We start from the raw sequence: 21741 nt of genomic DNA, 5'->3' as shown, positions 1-21741 counted from the left end.
TATGTGTATATGCCTATATACGTATGTATATGTATCTATATGTATGTAAGTATATTTTTCTATGTATGTATATGTGCATGCAGGTATGTATATATATATATATACACACACATACACACACACACACATATATATATACTACATATACACACACACACATACACACACATATATATAAATATCTGTGTTTAACTGTAGCCTGCTTGGGGAAAGGGGGAAAGAAAGAAAGAGGGGAGGGTTAAAAAGTGCACAGCAAAGAACAAAAAAAAGCTATCAGAAAGCAAAGATGAACAATTATAAATACAATGTTTACTGTTTTCTTGAAATGAAAATTTAGTGGTACATATTTTGAATCTTTCCTGATGTCCCGCTATACACATAGCAATGTCTTTTTCTCTTTTGTTTTTTCTTATTTTTCATTTAAGTTTAATAAAAAAAATACAACATATTTTTAAAAAGGGAGATAAATCTAAAGCCCACGCCTGAGAAGCAAAGTATTATAGTAATTTACCCAAGGGAAACTGGGGTCTTGATTCCAAACACAATGCTTTTCTCACTGAGACCTTTAATGTAGTCGACAAGAGCAATAATATAAAAATCTATAACTGTGTACATAATGTATACAAAATGGAAATGAAGATTAGAAACACAGAGATGGACCAAAAAAAACAAAAAAAACAAAAAACCCAAGCCTAATTTAAAGACCTCATTGCCTGACCCAAATTGACCCAAATATTTTCTTCCCTATATTTCCCAATGATTGAAATTCCAATGATTAGCAAGCATGTCTTAAGTATATAACCTGGAATATAGTACCATTTATCAGAGAGAAATCATACAAATTAATTTATCTGGTTAGATCCATTGTCACTCATCTTTTGCTAAGAAGAAGATAATAAATTTTAATATGAAGGAAACGTCTAATAAAATATCTGAGAATGGAGTGCTCACAGTCCGGACTTTCTGAGGAGGAATCTTGGATAGTCAGAGACAATTTGTATGATATTAGGAGGAGGATGTAGATAAGGGGTTCTTAAAACGACGTAGATAAACAGAGAAGGGAAGGTTGAAAGTGTTTCTTACCAAGGTGTCCAGTTAGCACAGTGCCTGGCATATATTAAACTCTTAATAAATGCTTATTGATGGATTAATTTGGCGGAAACAAGCCTTTCATTTACTAATTTTGCCCCGGTTCCAGAGGCTCCCCATAACCTTCACTGTATGGCAACTAGGGCCAATCCTGTATTATAAGAACTGTGGCTTTTAGTGAAGCTAGTTTGAGCAGAACATAGGAAACTGATAGCTTCAGAAACCCTCAAGGGTCAGAAAGTCAACACTTCTCCTCGTGTAGAATTCATAGAGAGAACACGTGCACGTAAACCCCGCCCACCTTCGCAAAGCCCACTCAGATCACGCCCCCGGAGGAGGAGCCCAGTACTTGACCCCGCCCTCTCCGAATGACCCGTTCCGCTGCTGCTGTCACTTCCTCCTCCGTAGATTAGTGTCCGGGTCGTATTGAGCCTCCTGCTCCTGGAGTCTGTGGCCAGAGCAGCCGCCGCCGAGGCTGAGCCGCAGGGGCCGCCGCTGTGCCAAGAGGAGGGAGCGGAGAAGAATCAGGAAGGGAGGCAGCGGCGGCATCGGGCCGGGCCGGACCGGGCTGGCGTCTCTGCGCCGCCTCCTTTTCCTCCTCTCTTCGGGGACCGGGGACCAGCGCTGAGGGGCCGCCCGCGCACGGCTTCCCCTCTCTCCACCGGCTCCGCTCCCCTGCCCGTCCCGCGGGGGAGGGCGGAAGATGCCGGTGAAGAAGAAGAGAAAATCCTCCGGGGCGGCTGCGGCGGTAGCGGAAGACGGAGGCCTCAAGAAGTGTAAAATCTCCAGGTAGCGCCTCCCTGGCCCGGGCCTTGGCCCCGGCCCCTGCCCCTGCGTAGCCTAGTCTCCGGAGGGCGGGAACTGGGGGGAGGCGGCGAAGGCGCAGCCTAACCCGGTCCGAGCCTCACTCGCTGCCTGAGGGGGGCCTGGGCTCGGAGGGGGAAGAAGGCCCTCGGCCTCAGACCCACGGGGGAAACGTGAGTGTGAGTGTGCGCGCGCGCAAAGCTCGCGGAACCCCTGCCTGAGACCTCCCCCACTTATGGGGGCGGGGAAGAGCCTCCCCGCCCTGGGGTCCGTCTGCTGTGGGGGGCGGGGTCGGGTATAGTGCCCGAGGGGGGATGTGGGGGATGCTCTCCGACCTTCTCCAGCCTTCCCTGCACTCCCTACGCCGCCCTCGTGAAATGCTCCCCGGGAAGGGGTGCAGATCTGCACGGGTCACCTCCTGGAATTTCTTTACAGAGTATGAAGGGAGGAGCAGAGCTTGAGAAGTCTTGACTTGACAACTGCCTTGGGTGTGGTACAAAGGAAAGGAAAACTGCCCCTGCCATCCTCGACCTCCCAGCTTGACATCTCTGTGAAGGATATGTTTTAACCTAGGAGATCTCTGAGGGAGGGTTTTTAAATCAAGGAGCACTAAAAACGGGCTTTTTCAGTGCTTTGCCTTAAGGGGACCGACGCGTCACCTGTGCCAAAACCCCCTCATCAGTACAGAATACGGAAAGCCTGGCCTCCCCACAGTTTCGTGATTAGGGTTCCTATAAAGATTAGCAATTTACTTGATAGACGTCTTGTGTAACATCTTTGAAAAGGAAAGGACAAAGCTTGGCCAAAGGAGTATATCTCTGAGGACTTGGATGCTATTGCAATATTGTGGGGGGTAGGGTAGCTCATTGAAAGCAGGGACATAGCATGATGGGCATAGCAGTTTAGGCTTAGGGAACTGTTGGGTCCCTTTCGTTAGATGAGCTTGCTTGAGCCCAGTGAATGGGAGGTTTTAGAAGCCAGTATAAAAATTCAGATAGACTTCTCTCTTGAAGCAGTTTCTTAGCTTTTTAATAGCAATACTGGAAGTGGTGAGAATCACTGTTTTTAGGCCTTTTTTCTAGACAGCCCACATGTCTTTCTTCTACTGTCACTTCAGTAAAAGAAACTAAAAGAAGAATATTTCTTTGCTCATTAAGATGATCAGTGACACTTCAGTTTCTATGTTGCTGTCTTAATGAGGTGATTATTGCTACCTCATTCTGGAATTTGACTGCCATTCCTCTACTCAGTGTTTAATGAACATACATTAAAAAATACTTCCTGTGCTTTACTAAGTCTGGCATGTAACTGACATTAAGGTGACTTATTTACTATCAGAGAGATTTAGAATTTTTTAAGAACTTACATTTTTAAATGCCTTCTAATAAAAAGGCATTTCTATAAGTACCATTATACTTAGCTATTTATCCAGTGTGCTGAATATCAGCATCATCTCAGTACTGATCATTTGTTTTTCTACATTTTTACTTTTTCTGTATTTTTTTATGCTCTTTCTGTATTTAAATTTATCCTTAATTCAGGATAAGTATGCATGGAAAGCTGAGAAAGTTTTGAGTTCCTCAAACTAACCTTTTTTACTAGTTGTGCAAGGCTTGATTGAGTCCTCAGCGATAAACCGGGATGACTACTGGTCTATTAAAAACTGAATCCTTTGTTTGAAAGTTCTATGACTCTATCTTAAGTCATTGTGTTTTCAGCTTTATTATTTTCATAGTAATTTGAGATATAAAAATTATTTGAACTATATTAAGGCATGATCTGGAAAGGAGCAGTGTATGTTATTGATGAGTCGGTTTATGTGAACAAAACACATTTTATAAGTGGATGATTAGAATGAAAAACCCTTGACTTAAAACTATGGTTCCATATTACGTTTTTTCTTTTTTTTTTTAAACCAAAGTAGAGAATTTATAATCCTTTATGGTTTTTTAAGTGTGATGGGGTGGGATTTGGAAGACATTATGGTACATTATTTATGTAAGTATGTAGAATTGTGCTTTTAAAATGTGTGGAACATTTATTAATTTTTTCATTAAATAGAAAGTTTGATGAATATAATGATTCTTGTAAGTAAAATGAGTAATAATCATGATACATCAGTTACAGTACTGGGATTCAGAAATTCCCAGCTTTCAATCTTATATTCAGACCACTAGATTACTTTGCTTCTCATCTGTGGTATTTTGAAATATGGGCAAATGATGTTAAAAAAATTTTTTTGAAATAATGATAATTGAAGAGATTTTTTTTTTGTTAGCCAAAAATTATATGATTTATGCTGTTTGAAATCGCTAGTAGTAACATTCAGTTTTTCTCTATTATGACAAATTTGTATTGATAATTATAACAGTTTAAATTGAATTAAACTTGAATGGAAATTATCCATTTTTAAAAAGGATTTAGAAAAAATAACATTTTAGGCTTCTTTGTGTGTGCATTTTTTTTTTAAGCTATTGCAGATCACAAGTCCCTGCTAAACTAATAAGTGGAGAGGAGCATTTTTCAAGCAAGAAGTGCCTGGCTTGGTTTTATGAATATGCAGGTAATAAAATTATTGTTACAGTATTTCTTTCACATGACTTTTTAATATTTAAATTAATGTGACAAACATACAAGAATTGATGTGATTTTATTCTTTTAATATTAACATTTTTCCTATTAGGTTATTAATAATAAAAAAAAAAACCCGCACAATATTTTTTCTACTGGAGGCACATTATTTCTTGAAAATAAAATTCCACTTTTCCTCAATTCCTCCTACCTGCCTCCCTATCACTTCTGAAACTGAATTATTTACAGTAGCTTTATTTAAAATAAGGCAACTGAAATCTTTGCTTATATACTGCTGGCAAAAGAGATATATGGGGGCTACCACACGTAGCCTTGTATGTGTGAATATATATAGAATTAAAAATTTGACATAAATTTCTGTCTAAAAAAGTGGGTTTTATTTGAGTTGAATGGTCCCAAGAGTATATCTGAATGGAAACTGAAAGCGATTTAGTATCATGAAAAAATTATTTTAGGCTAGGGAAAAAAATATTATCATCTCACATTTCTAGACAACCCCAAACTCCCAATTGAAGAGAATGAACTTGTTATTTATATACACTCTACAGATTGTTGACTTGCTGTGCAAATTGTGCAATTGTTAGAGACAAGTAAAAATCATTCTTTATTTTTATTAAGGACACCAAATATTGTAAGAGTATTTTTATTAAATCCCTTTTGTATTGCTTTTGTACCTCATAAATTGCTTTCTAGAGTAGTGAATGTAAACATTTAATTAACGTAACCTTTCCTTTTGTGTATTTATATTGTTCGTATTGATGATTTTGTTTTTGTGGCTATTTAAAATTTTTGGCCTTACTCTATAATTATAATCTCTTATTTATATAAGGTATAAAATTACATATTCAGTTAGCTTATTCTTAGAGAATATAGAATAAGAGAACCAATTTTAAGTTTGAGTAAGATATTCATTTTTCTACTGAATGAAAATATCTAAAGTCTAAATTATGTTCTAAGAAGTAGCTCTAATTCTTACAGTACATTGTTCTTTAAAAAGAGTTGTAATTATTTTATCATTAAACTTTATTGAGATGTGTTCTTGTATTCTTGATTGGCATACTCTATACTGCAGAAGCCCTATAGTCTATAAATAACATTTAAATTGCTTAGTATGTTTTTGAACATGGGTAAATAAAGGCACCCAATTTGGGCAAGTGACTTCATTTCCCGGGGTTTTAATGTCTTAACTATAAAATGAGGATATTGGATAAGATGGCTTCTGAGCTCTTGTCTAGCTTTAGATATTTGATTCTATGATGTATCTTTCTTTAAAGAGTTAATTTTGGAGGTCACTTAGAGAAATTGAGAATAAGAATAGAATTCTAGTGTCCTAATATAGAAATATCTAGTAGAGCAAGCTAATTTAGTATGATTCTCCTAGTTCTTAAAAGTATACCCTGAGGAGTAAATTGAAGATTGAGTTCATTTCTTTAAACTTAGGTTAACTGTTAGTGCATTGAAATATTTAATGAATGATTACTGAGTTAACTAGAATTTTGTCTATTGGTAATCAGATCATACTACTTCGATGAAGCAACTTTAGTAGCATGATTTGGTTTAGAAAGAACCAAAAAACCCACACTCGCTGAAATGAATAAATTTAATTTCTGGGAAATTGTTATTCAAATGGAAACTTATTGTTAATTTCCCACATTTACTTTTTGAGTGCAGGTAGATGAATGTAATCTTTAATGCAAAATATTAAAGCATTAAACACATTTTTAACTGATTTTTATTTAATCTTCTTGGTCTATGCAAAGAAGATTCTTTCCCTTAAGTAACTAATAAAATTAAATATTAATACATTATTTAAACTTACTGTTATTTATCATTTTATATAAGAAAAGAGGAACCAAAGGGTATAATTAAAATTAAGATTGTAATTTAGATTGCATGTAGATCTTTACAAAATTGATGTCAGCCAAATAGTATGCTTCAGAAATTATAGGATAGTCAGTACCATATTAGACAAGATAATCAGAAAGTGGTTTGACCATACTGTTCCCTTTTAAATATTAAGGAAACTTGGACCTTATTTTACTTGTAGTGCTCGGTAGTATTAAGCCATGTACTTGGTATTAGTTATGATTTGCAAAACAGCACTTTCAATACATGTTTTGCTTCAAGACTTGCACAGCAAATCTTCAAGTCTTGCTTTGTTTTGGAGACCTTTTCTGCAATAATGTTTAAGCTTGGAAAAACTTCTCGTTTTAAAAAGGAAAGAAGAATTGTGATTAAGTGAACTTGAACCCATTTCTGTCTTGTTCACAAGAGACATGACATAATTAAATTTTTTATAAGATTGGTGGCACCAAAAAATTGTGGTGGCTTTCTGAACTGATCCATGAAGTACTTCAAGAGAGAATTAAAGTGAGGGGGTAGGGAATCCAGCAGGAATATTTTGGTATTAAAGTAGAATTGTGGTCAGTATACTTCAGACTGTTTCCAAGTACATTTTTATTATGCTATCCTAATATTACCATTAGAACTGCTATACGAAACAATTTATAAAAACAAAAAGAATAATCAATTTATTATAGGATATTGATAAAATATACCCTAACACCAACACTTTAATTTTCTAAAATTAGAATCATGGAATTGAAGAGTTTGAAGGATCCTCAGGATTATTCAGTCCAAACTTTATTAAAAACATGAATTCCACATACATTATCTCCATCATATGGTCATCTAGCCTGTTTGAAGACCTGCAGTGATGAGGAATTCATTACACTACATGTTTCATCTGCAAGCAGCCCATTTCATTTTTTTAAGAGTTGTGATGGTGTGGCAATCTTTACTTCTTCAAGTTATGTCCCCCAACTCCTGCAAACTAATGCTTCTATGGAGTTACCTTACTTTGAACTTCAATAAACTTCAGCTTTTCAATGTCCCTTTTAAAGTAGGGTGCATAGAATTGAATACCGTATTCCACATGTGGTGTCCTGTAAGGACAGACTATAGTAGTACTATCATCTTTCTTAATCTCTCCAGTATACTTCTATTAATGTAACATGAGATTATATTAGCTTTTTTGGGGTTCTACGTTGTACTGCTGACTCCTGTTGACCTTACAATCCACTAAGAGATGTGGGATTGGGTTTGTTTTTTTCATAAGTGCTGCCTTTTGGCCAAATCTCTCCTATCTTGTACTCATTTGAACCCAAGTACAGTGTTTTATACTATTTTCATTTTATTAGACAGGCTGATAGGCAGTGAGTCTTTTAGTTCTTGAGCCTGTTATTTAATATATTAGAAATCTGCCTTCCATAGACGTAATTAATAAAGATGCCAAGGAGTGAACCCTCTTGCATTTCACTAGACTCTTGATCACAGTCTTTGGGTTTGACTGGGACAGTTAACCAATTTTGAATCTTACTTAAATGTGTTCTCATCTAGTCTAATGTTTTTCTTCTCCTCAAAGATATGTGACATTGTTATTAAATGCTTTGTGAAGTAAAACTATGCTATTTATCTAATAATTCAAAAAAAGGAAATGAAGATTGTATGACATAACTTGCTATTAGTGAATTCATATTAATTTCTGGGCATGATTTCACCTCTTTGCTTTTTTATAAATTCACTTCAAAGTTTTATAAAAAAGCAGGTGACAGTGCCTTTCTATTCCTTTTGTTTTTCATTCAGCTTTGGAGTTATCTATGTAATCTTAAACTATAGAAAACTTTTCTTAGTTGTGTGCATTGATTATTTTCCTTTCTGCATCAGTATCGCCTATTAGTTATAAATCTTACACATTTTATCAGTATTGTCTATTAGCAATAAATCTTACACATAGAACTATAACTATTTATCCTAACAGAAAAAGAAAAAATTTGCTTTTGATTAGAGTTCATATATCATTCTAAGGAGGTTATATATTTTTTCTGTCTAAGCCAATGTCTATCAGTGGACAATTTCAATGAATTTAATAAATATTTCTCTTTTAAATATATTGGTTTGTATTTAGCTATTGAGCCTTTTGTTATCAGAAGTTCTTAAACTATCGGAAGAATATTAAAGAAACCAATAATTTTGTGAACAAAAGAATATGTTCATTCTTTACTAGAATTAAAATTATTTATGTGCTAACAGTCCTACAAAGGTGTTTAGCCTTCAACTAAATTAGACTGTTAGGATGAGAATGAAATTCTCAGCTAGATTTAGCCTGCTTATTTATAGATTGGACCATTGATAGACATCAGAAACTTCAGTAAATTAAACTTTTCTACTAAAGTAAGATAACCCAGCTCATCAGAAAAACAGCATTGAGAGGGACCTTAATGATCATTTTTTCCCAAATTTGTACATTTTATAACAGAGGTATCAAATTCAGAACTCTCATGCTTTAGATTTTTGCAAAACCCCCAAAAGAGTGGAACAGTTTAAAGTGTACTTGGGAAATAGTTAGCAAAATAAATAAAATATAATATAAGATAATATTAATTTGTGTTTTTCTAAGTCGTTATGTAGCTTGCAGGGATCTGTTTATGCTTGGACTTTACACCATTATTTAGCAACAGTATCAAAGGAGTGATTATACTGCCATTGCTTAAAGTCCTCTAAATGAATGGTGATTCTATTACCTCCAAAGATTTTCTATATATACTTTGGGCTATCTATGTCTGGATAGTTCTGATAATTAGAAAACTTTTCCTTATATGCTAAATTTGTCTCTTCAGTTTCTACCTTTATTTTGAATTCTGCCTTTTGGAGCTATGCAGAAATTGTTCTAGTTCTTTTTCATCATAATAGTCTTTTCATATACTTGAAGATAACTGAGACTTCTCCGAAGATATCTCTGAGAATTCTCTAGGCTAAATAATTCCTGATTGTTTAATTGATTTTTATATGTTATGTCCTAAAGACCCTTTATCCTGATGTCCTTTTAACATTTTCCTTTCAGAATGGACTCGGAATATTGTTACAGATTTGGTCTCGCCAAAACAGTACAAGCAGAACTAGCATATCCGTGTTCCTCTTTGCTTTACCTCTTGTATGAGCTATGGCATCTCTTTAGTCATATCAGATTTGACACACATTGAGCTTGCAGTCCTATTAAAATACTTAGATCTTTTTTAGAAAAACTTCTGTATAAATACACCTTTCCCATTTTCTACTTGAAAAATAGATTTTTTTTTTTTTTTTGAACCCAAGTATAGAGCTTTCACGGTTTTTTTATTTGGCTTCATGTTTAGTATTGTCAGATTATCTTTGAATCTGACTCATATCATTCAAAGTACTCAGTATCCTTTCCAAATTTGTATCATGCAATTCTGTTAAGCATCTCTAAATGGTATTTAGTAGAGGATCAAATGCAAGTCCTTTAAGTATTCCCCTCAAGACTACTTTCCAAATTGATAATGAAACTTTAATATGTAATTTATAAAAATTCACTTTTGGTGATGCTATTCTTTCAAATTGTGAAAACAAAGAAGATATTTTTTGAACTTTTTAAAAGTCAAGAAGTGAAATTCCTAATTAAGGCCAATTTGTCATAATATAGGGAAGCCTGTCATATTTAGTGTTAATGAATGAGAGGCAGTATGGTAGAGTGCAGAGACAGTCAAACTTGAAGCCAGGAAATCCTGAGTTCAAGTCCTTCCTCAAATGATCTGGTCAAATCATTGAACTTCTCTGGGCTGCTGGTCACTCTTAAAAGTTGCAGGAAGATGCCTGCCTTCATCAATAAAGGAAATATCCTTATACCAGTAAAATTATAGTTCTAGTTCTAACTCGTGTCTTTCAAAAAAAAATTAATGTAACTTTTGAAAATAACTCCATAAATCACACTTGATATTGTGGTGTCTATAGCAGAAAGCCTTTATTTTGATTTTTACCAATGACCCTAGTAGTTATGAGATCTTAGAAGCAAATCATATTTCCATGAATCTCAGGTTCCTTCATTTGTAAGATTATGGGATTAGAAATGGTCTTTCTAAAGTTCTTTTCAGATCTTAATTCTAGACTGATGTTTACTCTGGTCTGTACTTTGAGGGACAGGTATTAAATATACTTCCTTAAATACCCTACTGCCTTAATACATAGTAGATGCTCAGTAAATATTTGATTGGTACATGTGCTGAATTAGTATCCAAGAACCAGAATCCAAGTATCCAAGACATTTAACTTAATGGCTTCTTTATTTTTGCATTACTTTAGTTTCATATTGTAAAGTTATTTACTATTTAAAAGTTACATTATTCCTGAATTTTGAGTGGTTTGTAAGTTCAAAATTTTCAATTTTTATCATAAATTTGTATAATTCCTAGTAATTTTTATTGATGTTAAACTCTATATGACAATAGACACTTATAGATTTTTTTTTCATTTTTGTTTTTGAAGGTCCTGATGAAGTTGTAGGGCCAGAAGGAATGGAAAAGTTTTGTGAAGATATTGGTGTTGAGCCTGAAAATGTATGTTTTATTTTTGAGTATGGTGGGAGTAACTTGTCAACTTGATTTATTTTTAAGTAGAATTATTGTGAGAGGATTGGACTAGATAATCTGTAAGGCTATCCTAACCCACCTGCCCTAAATTTTATATGATTTCCTCTGCCTGTTTTACCCTGGATTTACTTGGTTATTTTCTGGTTTCTTATTTAATTTGGTTTCATATTTTCCTTTCCCATCAGAAAATACTTGTGTAAACAGAGAGAGATTATGCCTTCAGTAAATGGTGATGGAATGTTTTAGCCTCAGGAATTTAGTTCATCTAAAATTCCTTAAAATTTGGAATTTTTGATAATTCCAAAGGCTATGTTAATAGTTAAAAATTGAAATATTTATGTAATTGTTCTCCATAATAAACTACAGAAATTATTATCTCTGTGCTGACTCTCTTCCCCTTCCCTCCCCCCCATCCTTTATGTTCTGTTCTTTCCAGATTATTATGTTAGTTTTAGCCTGGAAATTGGAGGCTGAAAGCATGGGATTTTTTACCAAGGAAGAATGGTTAAAGGGGATGACTTCATTACAGTAAGAGCCTTTTAAAAACAAACAAACAATAATAAAACCCAACAAAAACAACTCATTTAATAGCTTTTTAAAAAATTTTACCTCTGTTTTGTGCTCTATAATTTTCTCAGAATCACTGATGAGTATTTGTGAATCTTTGAGTGAATATCTATAAAGGTTTTTCTTATCCAATTTTGATTGTGGTTTTATTTTAGCCCATGTGCATTAACTGTGTACTTGAAAGGATAAAAAAAGCTTTCCACCAAAATGCATGATTGTTAAAATTCATTGGTCCTTTTGATTAGGGAACTATGGGCTCATAGGTTAATAAGATGTCTGCTTATTTTTCTGCATATAGGTATCTAGTTTGTTAGGAGGGTTATTCTCTGAGTATCTTTATGTCCAGGCCTCCTTTTTCTGAAGTCCAGTTCTGTCCTTAAGGATGATCACAGAATTTTAGAGCTGGAAAACTCTATCATCTAGTCCAATCCCCTCCTTTTTGCAAATGAAGAAACTGAATCTTCGGTTCTGACTTGCCCAGGGTCATGCAAGTATTGTGTGTCTAAGGCGCAGAATTTAAATTTAGGTCTTTGTGACTCTGCATCTAGCCCTCTTTTACTATGCCACTCTTTTCCTTGGATAATATATAGCAGAGGTGGATTTAAAATTTTTTTCTATCTTTAATTTTCATGTAGTTAAATTATTAATTTTTTCCACTTTATTAATCTTACATTTGCCACTGAAATAATATGGGTATTTTCTAGATTTCCAGAGTGTAAATGTATATGAGTTTACATTTACTTTTATAAAAATCCTTACTGGTTTGAGCTATATATTTCACTTGTTATATTTTATAATTGTCTCTGGTTATATATGTCTTTATAGAACAGTTAATTGGTTATACTAATGTTTTTGTCTCTTTTTAATTTAGAGTAGATTTTTTGTTTTTGTTTTAACCAAAATTGTCATGACAGTACCTTGTTTTAATTATGCAAAAGTAAGACTATATAAAAATCTTGTTAAAGCTAACTTGTTATGCTAAAAATAAAGCATTTTGAATACTTCTAAATATTTAGCAATTTGTGCTATAATAGACTTATTAAAAAGAGCAGTAATTAGCCAGCCCATAAACATTGCATAGAATTTATTCAATCTTCTTAGATATCTTACAAAGCAGAATAAAATAAAGTAATAGTCCAGAGAATAGACATGGTTGAATAATCCTAATATTTGGTCCTATGATCTAGGATTTATTTGTATTGACCAGAATAAAATTTCACTGCCCTAGTTGATCTGAAATTATTCAGTTACCATTTGCAAAGCAGTCTTTTTTTAAAAAATTCACCAAATCTTTGTTGTGTACTTTCTATGTGCTAGCTACAGTGGTTATAAGTAATGCAAACATGTTCAGGTAATTTTAGGTATTTTCTTAATCATCTTCTGGAACATTATTTGAAAGCTCTTAAGTTTATGCCTCAGGAAACTGCAATAGAGTGCAGCTGAGGAGTGTACAGAAGATAATAGCAAATTGTGTGTGTGTGTGTGTGTGTGTGTGTGTGTGTGTGTGTGTGTGTGTGTGTGTGAGCAGCTCCCTCCCTGATGCCCTTTGGGCAACTTGTTTATAACTTCGTTTTAGAGAATTATTTAGGATGTTGAGATACATTAAATGATAATGCCCATTATCACATAATATATGTAAGAGGCAGGGTTTGGATCTAAGTCTTGCTGTCTCCAAGGACAACTTTGGCCTCTACTCCTGACTGCCTCATGTATGAGATGTAAGAAGAATGTACTATATGTTCATAGACTATATGTTAATCTGGTATTTCAAAAGTTTTCAAGTAACTCTTATGTATAAATGGGCAGTTTCAATTTAGAATTGGTAAATTCATATATTTAACTCAAGCCATCCAGCTTTTCTAGATTAAAAAAACCAGAATTACCTTGTTCTTTCCTCGTATTTTGATCATTTATTTTGTTAAATCTTTATTCATATTCCTCTTAAAATTGACGATATAGAAAGGCATTCATTCTAACTTTGCTTTTAACATCTCCAAGAAATTATGATTTTTGTATATTATATAATTTTCAATAATCATAGAATATGGAAGAATTTGCTTTTCAGGTTTTTATTTTATGTTACAATTATAAATTAAGAAATTTGTTTTGGTATAACCTTGGGGAAGAGAGGATTTTCTATTCATTTACTAAGAAAAAAATAGTTCTGAGGAAAAGATGGATGTTATGCTGGTGAGAGAGTATCTTTGAAAAGATTTTACTTCACCCTAATGCTGAAAAGAGACAGGTGAAAAATAGAGCTTAACAATATTATCTAATTGTTATATTAGCGAAAATACCATCAGGAGAAGAGTAAGAAAGAGGATTTAGATAAGGAATTTCAAGTCTACATACCAAAGATGAACCAAAATATGGTCATTATTGCGGAGAATGAAGGGGGGAAACACATGGATTTATTTACTTTGGGGAAGAGGATTCAGAGAAAGAAACAGGAGTATAGACAAAGACCAGGGATCAAAGTTTAGATTAAAGTCTGTTTAAACTTGAGGTATCTCAGTATATTACAAAATATTTGTTGAAAAATACTAATCTAGTCAGTGTCCATGACTTTTGGGAGAGAACTTTATTTAAACCATTTTAAGCACTAACGTCTTTCTTGATTTTTAAGATCTTGAAGGACAGAAGAAAAGATTATGTAGCCTTTCTTCATAATCTTCATGCATAAATCCTTCATCTTACAGTTTAAACTTATAATTTCTTGAAGATATGAAGAACAACTGGTTTTTTTCTGTATTTACATTCTTTAAACATATATACGTGTATCAGTGTATTTACATATGTTCATGTATAATTTTTTAAGTGTTGGCCTACTTTTTAAGTGTAGTTTACAAGATTTTTCTTTTGTTTTAATGTACTTATCTCTGGGATAATGAGTTTGTCTTGAGTCAAAGCTACTTTTAATATAAATGTATGTACCAGGGAATTAATTTCAGTGAATAAGGGATGCCATATTGACTTTCCTAGATCTTTCATTTGTCTTCATGACAATGAACATACATTTTTGAAAGTTATTTGTATATTCCATAGTAATTTTTTTTGTTCTTTGAAAAGCTAATGGCAGTTGCCATTTGTTAGAAAACCATCTCTCAGAACATTTTGAAAATATAATGCCCTGAATGTTGCTCTCTGGCATTTTTTTACTTTGACTTGTTCATATATACATGACTTGTTCATTTTTATGTATTGTTTTCACATTTGTCTTTCTTGATGGCCTATTGCTTTATTGTATCAATATATCAGTCTGCCCAATCATTTGCCAACTCTTGGTCATTTGATTTTTTTTCCAGTTTTTCACACTGGTCTTGGAGTCAGATGACCAGAGTTCAACTCTCAGCTCTGAAAAATATGCTTTCTACATGAAACTTTTCCTGATTATCCCCAATTGCTAGTGTTGTTCTTCTCAAACTGTTTTATATTTCACTGCTTTGTATGTGTGTATATATTTACTCACTTTATATTGGTGCAGTATATATTTTTATATGTATTTGTTGTCTCCTATATTAGAATGTAAGCTCCTTGTGAGTAGGGATTGATACATTATTAGTGCTTTTCTTCTAGTCCCTAGCAGTAGTGCTTGACCCATACCATATGCTTATTAAATAATTGTTTAATTGATATGACTTACGGAGAGAAATGAAAATAGGCTGCCCACAAAAGGCTTTAAATTTTGGAGATAATGATGTCAGTGGATATATATAACTTACTTTACAGTTTGCAGATCACTTTACACCAACTTATTAGGAATATTATTAGCTTTGACTTTTGTTTATCAGAAATAGATGTTTTAAATTAAGACTGAAATACTAATATGATCTCTTCTCTTTCTGCCTCTTAAAACCTTCAGACTTATTTTTTAATTTTTTAAACAGTTTGTGGATTACCTCTTATGACAAGTTTTTTCTGAAAGGATTTTCAGAGCAATTGGCAGGTAGAGGCCAGATTAGTCAAGTTCCCTTGTATTGTCATTAGTTGTAACTATTCACTATGATAATGTTGTACTCAGAAATACTGTTCTGTTATTTCATATTTTAAAATATTTGTGAGATACTTCATAGTAGTGGAGTTCTGTGCTTAAAATCAGGAAAGCCTAAGTTCAAATTTCACTTCTACCACTAATGCTTGTATGACCCTGGGCAGTTCAGTTCACCTGTATGTGTCTCAGGTGATTCCGAGGACCTATAGTCATGACATTTCCCTTTGCCTGGTTGGAGTCAGCTCCTTCTTTGATTCCCAACACTAATATAGGACCTTTTTGCTGCTTTTGGGGTTGGGGGCTGAATTAGAATATGGTAGAGAATGGGTGATTTTGTATCAACGGGTTTTTTCCCCTTAGAAAGTTATCAAAAGAATGGATTTTTTTTTTTAAGTGCCATGTATAGTACTTAGCATAAAGCATACTATGTGTATTTGTTGTTATAGATTTGTAAACATTGGCATTTTCAATCTCATTTTAATTATTTAAATATTAAACATTACAGTCCTGTTTGTACCCTAACTATGGTTTTATTAACCTCTTGATTATAAAATTTGGTTTTTATTTAAGGTGTGACTGCACAGAAAAGTTACAGAGCAAATTTGATTTTTTGCGCTCACAGTTGAATGATATTTCATCTTTTAAGAATATCTACAGATATGCCTTTGATTTTGCAAGGGTAGGTGCAATTTTTATATTTAGTGGTTTTTAAAGAAAATCCTATATACTGAGACAGTACTTTTTTCAAATTATTTTTTTCCCCCAAATTTTAGGATAAGGACCAGAGAAGCCTTGATATTGATACTGCTAAATCTATGTTAGCTCTTTTGCTTGGAAGGACATGGCCACTGTTTTCAGTATTCTACCAGTACTTGGAGGTATCTTGTTTATTATTTTGAAAATGTCCAGTTTTCCATTAGCATGATACTTCATGAATCAACTCAATTTTAAGACATAGAGATTTCAAGCTTTATATTTTTCTTCCAGTCTGCTTAATTGTAAAAGACAGTATAAAAATTTGTAGTAAATTATAGATATCATTGATTAATAATCTGTAAAACAGCAATTAATTTCTAAAATTAGGTTTGTGTTTCATTGCTGAATCATTACAAATAACATCTTGCCATGCCAAAAATTCTGTGTATTTACTGTGTCAAAACAGATTCTTGGGCTTTTTGACCTATAAGAATGTTTTTCTTTACTCTTTCTTAGTATACATCAAATAATAAGGTTTGTGGTACTCTCTAAGCTATTCCAAAATAAAATCCAGAGACTTGCATTTATATATCTTAAAATTATTAATGATCCACAGATACAAGGACCCCAAGACTTCTACTTTCATCTAATAAGTCCAGACTTGAAATATACGTAAATACTTATGTCATAATTTTCTACTTTCAATCAGAACACAGTTCTTCTAAAAAACTATATACTTATATATTTGGGCATTGACTATATATATGTGGGCATATGCAGAATACTCTTTGGATTATAGTTGCTGCCCTTGAAAGGGAAGAGTATCTTATCAGTCAGTATATTTTATCTATATGGTACTATTTTAAAAAATTAACTGTAGTCTTCCTCTATTTGATTTCCATCCTGTAATTATGTTGGCTATTTTTTTCTGTTTCTCATGCTTTCTTCCAAATATTTTACTGTAGTTGTTTGTTTTTTTTCACTGAAGACAAATTTCTTGCAGCATGTTTAAAAAAAAAAGTTTTCTTTAAATTATGCTATGGTGAATGTAATAGTGTAAAAGTTCATATGTTGTATGGATTTGTACATCCAGAACTTTTAAAAACTAGAAGCAAACTTCTCTGCAAGGAAGTCAACTGCCTTCTTCTCATTATTAGTTTGGAAAAGAAGAAATTGCAGTGAATTTAAAAGATGTTTAGTAATTAAAAGCAGATTTCATAATATAAGGAAATAATCATCTTTTAAATGTATATATACATATACACACATTATATAATCAATATTTATTTGGAACAAAAGAACAAAATGCTTAGGTTGACCCTAAGAAAAATGAAAAATAATTTGCTAAGGGTGTGTCCACCAATCAATAAATGCATGCATAGTATTCCAAGTATCTATATTCCATTTTTCCTAGCAATCGAAATATCGAGTTATGAACAAAGATCAGTGGTACAATGTATTAGAATTCAGCAGAACTGTCCATGCAGATCTTAGTAACTATGATGAAGATGGTGCATGTAAGTATAATGTTTTAATCTGAAAATAGATTGTTCTTAGACCTGATACTGTAAGATGACCTATTTAAATATTTATCATTTGCATAATTCTAGCTTAAGTTTAATAACAACTATTTCCCTTAAATTAAAATAATTTAACAATGTTTAAAGAATGCTGTTGTGATAATTCATTTAAAATCCTTGGATGTCCAGTTATTTTCTATGTTCTTCACTTACCTTCTATGTTCAGCACTTACCTTCCTTTAGAGAATAGTCAATTATTTTTTTTAAAAGCTTATGTAAAAAAGAAAATATCCTTATAAAAATAATCTGAAATCATAGTCATATTTTCTATCTTTCTGAAGAAAAAAAAATAACAGAAAGGCAAAGCTTTTTAAAAAAAAAATCTTACAAGCATGATTCCCTCTACTTAAAAGTGGTGATCAAATTTGAACAACTTTGTTGTTGTTGTTTTTTTTTTTTAATTAATGAATGCTCAGCTTTGTATTAGGGAAGATACATTAGTTCATTTAGCTGTCTTTTAGCATTGTGGGCACACTTTTCAAACAGTACAATTCATGACACTCCTTTATAGTTATAAATATTGAGTTTCCTTGGCTAGAAAAATTACCCAGTAGTCAGTCAACTTTCTCTCCAAACTAATCTGGCCTTTTGAATAATTTTTTGATATTTTGTTATTAGGCTGGTATCCTTTCCCAAACTAGAAAAGCTCTCAGCCACAAATTACCTCCATATTGTGATGTATCATAGTTGTACTTAATTTTAGAAGTGGTGATGATTAATATTTATGTAGCACCTACTATGTGTTATGCACTGTAATGACAAGAACATGATCTAGTATTTAGATAGTGCTTTAAGGTTTGTAGGAAGCTTTATAAATATTATCTCAATTTGATCCTTTCAGTCTGAGAGTATAGGTCAGGGGTCCTCAAACTACGGCAGCGAGCCAGATGCGGCAGCTGAGGACGATTATCCCCCTCACCCAGAGCTATGAAGTTTCTTTATTTAAAGGCCCACAAAACAAAGTTTTTGTTTTTTACTATAGTACGGCCCTCCAACAATCTGAGGGACAGTGAACTGGCCCCCTATTTAAAAAGTTTGAGGACGCCTGGTATAGGTGCTATTATTATCCCACCATTTTACAAATGAAATAACTGAGACAAATCGAGTTAAGTGATTTGTCCAGTATTATGCAGCTAGTTAGAAAGTATATAAAGCAGGATTTTATTTCAAGTTTTCCTGATTTCTAGGTCTACTGCTTTATCTGTTATGCTACCTGGCTTGCTTATTTTAGGTACTATAGACTACATACTTTCACAACCCCTTCATTTTAACGTATGTCTTGAGACTTTAAAAAAAAAAAAAAGACTGAAACAATTAATTAAATATTCTGTTCTTGTCTTGGTCATGCAAATCATTTTAAGAAATGATTTGAATTAATGGACAAGGCACACAAATTCATTTGACATACTTCAAGGAGTGATATGTTTAATGATAAAATGTAATTCAAAAATAAATGAACCACAGTGATATGGGAGCATAATCTTATGAAACATTTAATGGAAATAGAATTTCTGCATTTAAACTAAAAAGAAATCAGCTGAAGAAGTACCAGATAAAAAGAGAGCATGGAAAGAGTTTTAGTTGACTATAGGATATGGCTTTTAAAATAATCGTGGAAGTCTGAAACAGCATTAATAGAAGCAAGTCTAAATCAGGAGAAATGGTAGTTCTGGTTTCTTTTTCCTTTAGTCAGAATGTGGTCTAGAATATTGTTGAGTTCTGGGGATAACATGTTAAGACTTAAAACTAGATTTCATGGGGAATAACTAAAAGATTTTTAATCTGAAGAAGAGAAATCTTAGGGTGAGAGAATATAATAATTACTTTCACCATTTTTCTGATCTCTCACTTTGAAAGCTAGTTTATTGTGGTTAGTTAGGTGCAGAGGGCAGACCTAAGATCAGTATATAAAGAGACTCTGACTTTTATATAAATATACCTTGCTAACAATGAAAATAGATTGCATTTTGAAGTAGTTGCTTGTCAGTGGAAGTGTTCACACAGAGGGATAGCCCATTTGCTGGGGATTTTATAGAGGGTATTTCTATAGTTAGTACTTTGAGTGAGTGAAATACTTAATTTGCTTTAAAATAAAGTGCCCTGTGATCCTCACATTCTACCTCTTAGAGGTTTTATTATTAGTCTCATTTTATAATACTAAAATATGGAGTATAGACAACATAATGTGAGTTTTTAGGAAGGGGGCTGGAAAGTTTTACTGAAAAAAAGGTTTTGTGGATGAGGGTGGGTTTTGGAATAGTCCTGGAAGAATTTGGGTAATTAGGAAAGTAAATTATTTAATTTTCACTAATAAAAGTTTTTTTCCCCCATATTTTTAGGGCCTGTTCTTCTTGATGAATTTGTTGAGTGGCAAAAAGTCCGTCAAGTGTCATAGCAAGAACTATACTGAGGAAAATGCAGACCTTTTGATGCCCACCTGTATACAAACTAAAATGAGATGAGGAAAAAAACCCAAGGGGCGCATTTTCATTCTTATGAAAGACTTCTTATAGTACTTTTTTTTCCTTTTTTTTAAGGAAGTTTTCTTGTTACATGTGATATGGGCATTGAACCACACCTTCTGAGACTGAAAAATTGAAGTTTATGTTTTGAGTTATGTTTATAACTTTTATTTCAGAACAATAAAGATTCAGATTTGTGACAAAGGCTTTTAAGTGAAGATGTCCCTTGAATACAAGTGTAGTATTTATTTGAAAAAATCAAAAATTTGACATTCTAATTATCTAAAATCTACTTTGCTATGAATTTTTGAATTTGCAAGACTTTTTTCACTCCCTTAACAGAAATAATTTAAATTTTTATAATTATTCTAATTGTATTAGAATAATTAGAAAACTATGGTCTTCTAACAATAAGGCTAATTATACCTCCCTGTGCACAATTAGGATGAATAATTGTTGACTTTGGATCTTTGATGCTTGTTTTTCTGTTACAACTATTAAATTACTCTGCATATGGAGAATCCTATAACTTTTTAAAGACTTAACAAGGTCTGTTTAATCTCACATGCACATATCTTAAGAATTTTAGAATTGGGAAAGCCTATGATAAGTTATTTTCTGACCACTGATTTGCATCCTAATTAGCACTCAACATTGCATATATGTGCAACACATATAAAAACACATTTCTTTTTTGAGTATTTGCATTTATGAATACACTTAATATTTTTGTAAGTTAAAGTTCCATTTGCATCTGAAAAACCAGGATTAGACATGTTGAGTTCCTTGATGAATCTTACTGCCTTATTGAGGATCCAGGGTCATGGCTAGCTAAATTTGGATAGCTTTATGTTGTTCACACTTCCCCCCCTTTTTTTTTCCCACAACCCCTCTCAAATCATTCTTTTGACAATCAATTTAAGGGACTGAATACTCATTATTGGAGATATTTTTTGTTGTAAGAATTAAACTAGTTTAAAATTTTCACTGTTGATGAAAACAGAGTATTGCCAATATTCTCATTGCCATTTTAAGGAAATAGTTTGTAAAACTTTGTTTCAGTGATCACTTTGTGAGGCTAAGGAGTAAAGGGATAATTTATGAAAATATTAAGTTTTTTTAATAGTCTTATTTCTAGTAGCTGACATTTCAAAATTTATAAAGCACTTTACAGATATCATTTTTGATCTTTATAATATTCTCTATAAGTTAGATGTTATAGGATTTATAATTTTTAAAGGTTAGGTAATTGGAATTCATAGAGGTTACATCATTTCCAGAGGTCACACAATAAATGGTAGATTACAGACTCCAATAAAGGAATTTTCACTTAAGTCTAGTGTTTGTTCCAGGATACCACAGCTAAATAATGAAATTATGGTTTGAATACTTAACCAGATTTTATAGTAAGAGCTAATGTAGAGGTTAAAATATATACTTCTTTTGATATCAAATACTTAATAGTTGAAAAAGTTTAGATTTTTATTTAAATGACCTTTGGAGAGTTTTATACG

General features: G+C 32.9%; 1 protein-coding gene across 3 annotated transcripts; it reads left to right on the top strand.

Moving 5' to 3' along the window:
• Positions 1–1487: 1487 nt before the first annotated feature.
• DCUN1D5 (defective in cullin neddylation 1 domain containing 5) lies at positions 1488–20434 on the top strand. 3 transcript variants are annotated; one of them, XM_051986886.1, is made up of 8 exons: positions 1488–1878; positions 4365–4456; positions 10828–10898; positions 11368–11459; positions 16060–16168; positions 16263–16367; positions 17600–17702; positions 20105–20434. In XM_051986886.1, exons 1-8 carry the CDS (start codon positions 1793–1795, stop codon positions 20158–20160), a joined length of 714 nt encoding a protein of 237 aa, XP_051842846.1. In that variant the 5' UTR covers positions 1488–1792; the 3' UTR covers positions 20161–20434. The 3 variants fall into 3 exon arrangements, with proteins under 3 accessions (XP_051842846.1, XP_051842847.1, XP_051842848.1); XM_051986887.1 differs by lacking the exon at positions 1488–1878 and adding an exon at positions 2353–3093; XM_051986888.1 differs by lacking the exons at positions 1488–1878; positions 4365–4456; positions 11368–11459.
• Positions 20435–21741: the final 1307 nt, after the last annotated feature.

Source organism: Antechinus flavipes, chromosome 3 (assembly GCF_016432865.1).
Source record: "Antechinus flavipes isolate AdamAnt ecotype Samford, QLD, Australia chromosome 3, AdamAnt_v2, whole genome shotgun sequence".
In the NCBI taxonomy this organism is placed as follows: domain Eukaryota; kingdom Metazoa; phylum Chordata; class Mammalia; order Dasyuromorphia; family Dasyuridae; genus Antechinus; species Antechinus flavipes.
This window is presented reverse-complemented; position numbering and strand designations above follow the sequence as displayed.